The sequence below is a fragment of the Cucurbita moschata genome, unplaced genomic scaffold (assembly GCF_002738365.1).
Source record: "Cucurbita moschata cultivar Rifu unplaced genomic scaffold, Cmos_1.0 Cmo_Scf00027, whole genome shotgun sequence".
NCBI lineage: Eukaryota > Viridiplantae > Streptophyta > Magnoliopsida > Cucurbitales > Cucurbitaceae > Cucurbita > Cucurbita moschata.
The window spans coordinates 703,843-706,940 of record NW_019268543.1 but is presented as its reverse complement, the minus strand read 5'-3'; the positions used below and the strand labels follow the sequence as shown (position 1 = coordinate 706,940).

The window sequence follows — 3,098 nt, the reverse complement described above, 5'->3', positions numbered from 1 at the left end:
TCAAGTGACGTTATTCTCTTCACGATTGAATTGGTGATGAAGTTGAACCTCAAACTCTAAACATTTTGTATAATCAAATAATATTTTGTGAGCATCAGTAAGGAAGCAAAAAAAATTTAACAGAACCCAATAAAATCGAAAACTCATAAAGAATTTCACTCCTTTACATGCTTTTTTCTTTTTTTTTCTTTTTTTTTTTTTTTTTTTTTGTTTTGCCACAGCTATAATTTTGGTTGCCGTTATCTACTATTATTCTCAGCTTATTGGTATGAAAACGTGGATCAGAGCGTTACTGTATCCTATTTGTTTTTTACCTGTTCAGATTCTGCTTCTTTCTTGTCGCATGCTTCTATAATGAGAACATTTCAACTGAGATCCTCCTGCGTTTTTATTTATATATTAATTTTTGCAAAAGAAGGGAGAAACTTGTAACTGCCTTAACACGCTGCCACTCAGATATTGTGCTCTAGCACCAACAGTTCTAGCCGGTCAGATTAATCCTGCTCTCTTTGAAGCTCTTTACGCAAGTCTCGTACTGTTTTTTTTAGGATTTATCTCTTAATCCATGTTTTAAGCTTTCTCAATTTCTTGTAAATTGTTGTTTAGATATTTTTACTGCCTGTCACTAATGTATTTGTTCATTCCTCGAAGAGGGTAAATAAATGAAGAAAAATCAAAGACTTACCTTTACATGTGTTGAAAATTTTCTCCTGTAATAGCTCTATACCAAAATCTTTGCCAATTTGGAAACTTCCTTTCAGGCATCTCAACATGCAGTTTTTCTCTTCTCGAGGATCCCACAAATATGGAAGAACTTTTCTGTAAGTTTATTTGAAGGTTCTATTATACCATTTCAAATTTTCAATTAAATTACCCTTTGGGAAGGAAGAAAAAAAAGACGGGAAAAAAATATTAAATGATATTGGACGATCTGTACCATTGTCGTAATTTATCCAATTGCATTTCAAAAGATTAGGAAAGTGGTTCGAAACTGAACCTTGTAATCACGAAACCAGCTGTTGTCACGTTAACCAATGACAATTCAAGTGAGAGTTTACCTTTCCTTCTGAGCATAAGTTCCATGGTTTTTTGCTTTTTGGATTAACCCAATAGGCCTCATACCAATGAAGCTATCATTCCTCACTTATGTACTCATGATCTCTCCCTTATCTAGTCAATATAGAACTTTAGTTGCATTCCCAACATTTATAAATAATCTTTTCTTTGGCTTGATATCATGTCTTAACCGTATTATGTTTTGATATCTTCAATGAAAGTTCTCATTCGAAAAAAGTAATCCTCTGTGCAGAACAAAAGTACTGAGGAGCTTAGCCTTTTAACATCCATGATGAACTTTGGAGGTTCTATGGGTAAGACGATTGCCTGATGAGATTTAGTCGGTTGCATTAGTTTTCTCGTGAAGACATCAAGGTTTATTCCATTTTTCTTTTGCAGTGAGGGTTTTCACCAGCATCCAAGAAAACGCACCAAGCAGTGGTATCCTCTTTTTAAAATTTATTTTTATTTTTTCCTTTCCGCACTTATATTATTTGGGTAGTAGTTTCAGTGATAACATCTTACAAGAATTCAAGAATCAGTCTCATGCATGAAGTTTTGGACTTTTCTAGGTTGAGCCTTTGCTCAAACACTTTTTCCGATTTTACTAACACATTTTCATTTCTTGTAGTCATCGGTTACATTACTTGAAAAATATAAACTTGATGGCAAAATTCAAATACTCCCTTTTTCTGTTTGTAGAAAATGCATTGCTGCATTAGTCCTCTCTAGGTCTTTGAAAACTTGCTCCCACTGGCTCTCTGGTTTTATGAGTCAGCTCTCATTCTTTTTTGTTGTTAATATAATCCATTCAAGTTATTTTCCTAGATGTTTATTCTTTTGGATAAACCGTGGTCCTTAAAGCTCGTCAAAGTTCTCTTGGGATCCACACGTTCTATTGTGACACACAGTACCATTTTGAGTCAGATAATTGTATACCAGAAGAGGGATGTAGAAAGAGAAGAAAACAGAGTAGAGAATGACGACTTGCAGTCGTGACTTTGGCATACTGAAGATTAAATATTGTATGTAGTGAGTATAGGTGAACCAATGTCAAACCCTTTTCGAGATTATCATTTTACTACTAGAAACCCATAGTTTTCCTTTCTTTTCTTTTGGAATATGACTTATGAGGGCACATTGATAGCTGGAATTATTGTAGGTTTGGACTGTGATCTCCACCGGACTGCAGTCCCGCATAACTTTATATATGTGATGTTTTTGTTGTACTGGTTCTGGATTGTCATGATAATTCAGAAGGGAAAGGAATGTGTTGTCAACTCATTTCTCATCATCGTGTTTCGTAGACTTTTGGTAGCTAACAAATGATTACGACCACTTATTAAGAACCGATCATCCATATCAATTATATCACTCTAAGATGGAAAATTTTCATTTTAACCTTAATTTTGTTTCGTAACAAATTATACAACTATTCAACTTCAATACATAAACAAGTTAATACAAATATTCAAAGTGATGTCATACATATGCAATGTTTGGTTGAAATTGAAATTGAAGTTGAAATAAAGGTTTTAAAGATCATATGAAAAAAAAAAAGAAAAAAAGATCGCAGCTTTAATAAAGGGTTTTGCATTTTTGATATAAAAAAGTTGGGGGGAGACATACGACTACTACTATACGAGGCTGCGTGCCTGAGTTGCATACACAGACAAAGTGGTGGCTGCCATTTCTGATCCGAGTTTGACCATTTTAAGAAGATCGAAAAAGAAAAAAGGGCTATGGAGGGAAGATAATTCGAAGTTATCGCCTTAACGCCACCTTGTGTTGTTACAGTTCCATTGATTCTATTTCTGTATGCCCTTCTCGTAGATTGAGCCTTCTATTACCAAAGAGACAGCAACGTTTCAGTGAGGTTCTTCAATTACATTCCCTTCATTTCTCTATACGTTTAAGGCCTTTGCTTCTTCCAACTTAATGAACCCTACTGCCCTTTCCTTCCCTCCCCTCTGTATCTGCATGTTTAAGGCCTTCGCTTCTTCCCAAGAAGAAGAACCAAAAAAAAAAAAAAAAAAAAAAAA

General features: G+C 34.5%; 1 protein-coding gene across 1 annotated transcript in view; it reads left to right on the top strand.

Moving 5' to 3' along the window:
* LOC111462888 (mannose-P-dolichol utilization defect 1 protein homolog 2-like) overlaps positions 1–2,345 on the top strand; it is a 3,961-nt gene extending 1,616 nt beyond the window's left edge. Inside the window, exons 3-8 of the mRNA XM_023106691.1 lie at positions 222–294; positions 457–523; positions 762–821; positions 1,310–1,370; positions 1,456–1,497; positions 1,931–2,345. Coding sequence (XP_022962459.1) covers positions 222–294; positions 457–523; positions 762–821; positions 1,310–1,370; positions 1,456–1,497; positions 1,931–2,055 — 428 coding nt within the window. The 3' untranslated portion in view covers positions 2,056–2,345. The remainder of the gene's footprint in view (positions 1–221; positions 295–456; positions 524–761; positions 822–1,309; positions 1,371–1,455; positions 1,498–1,930) is intronic.
* The last annotated feature ends 753 nt before the right edge of the window (positions 2,346–3,098 follow it).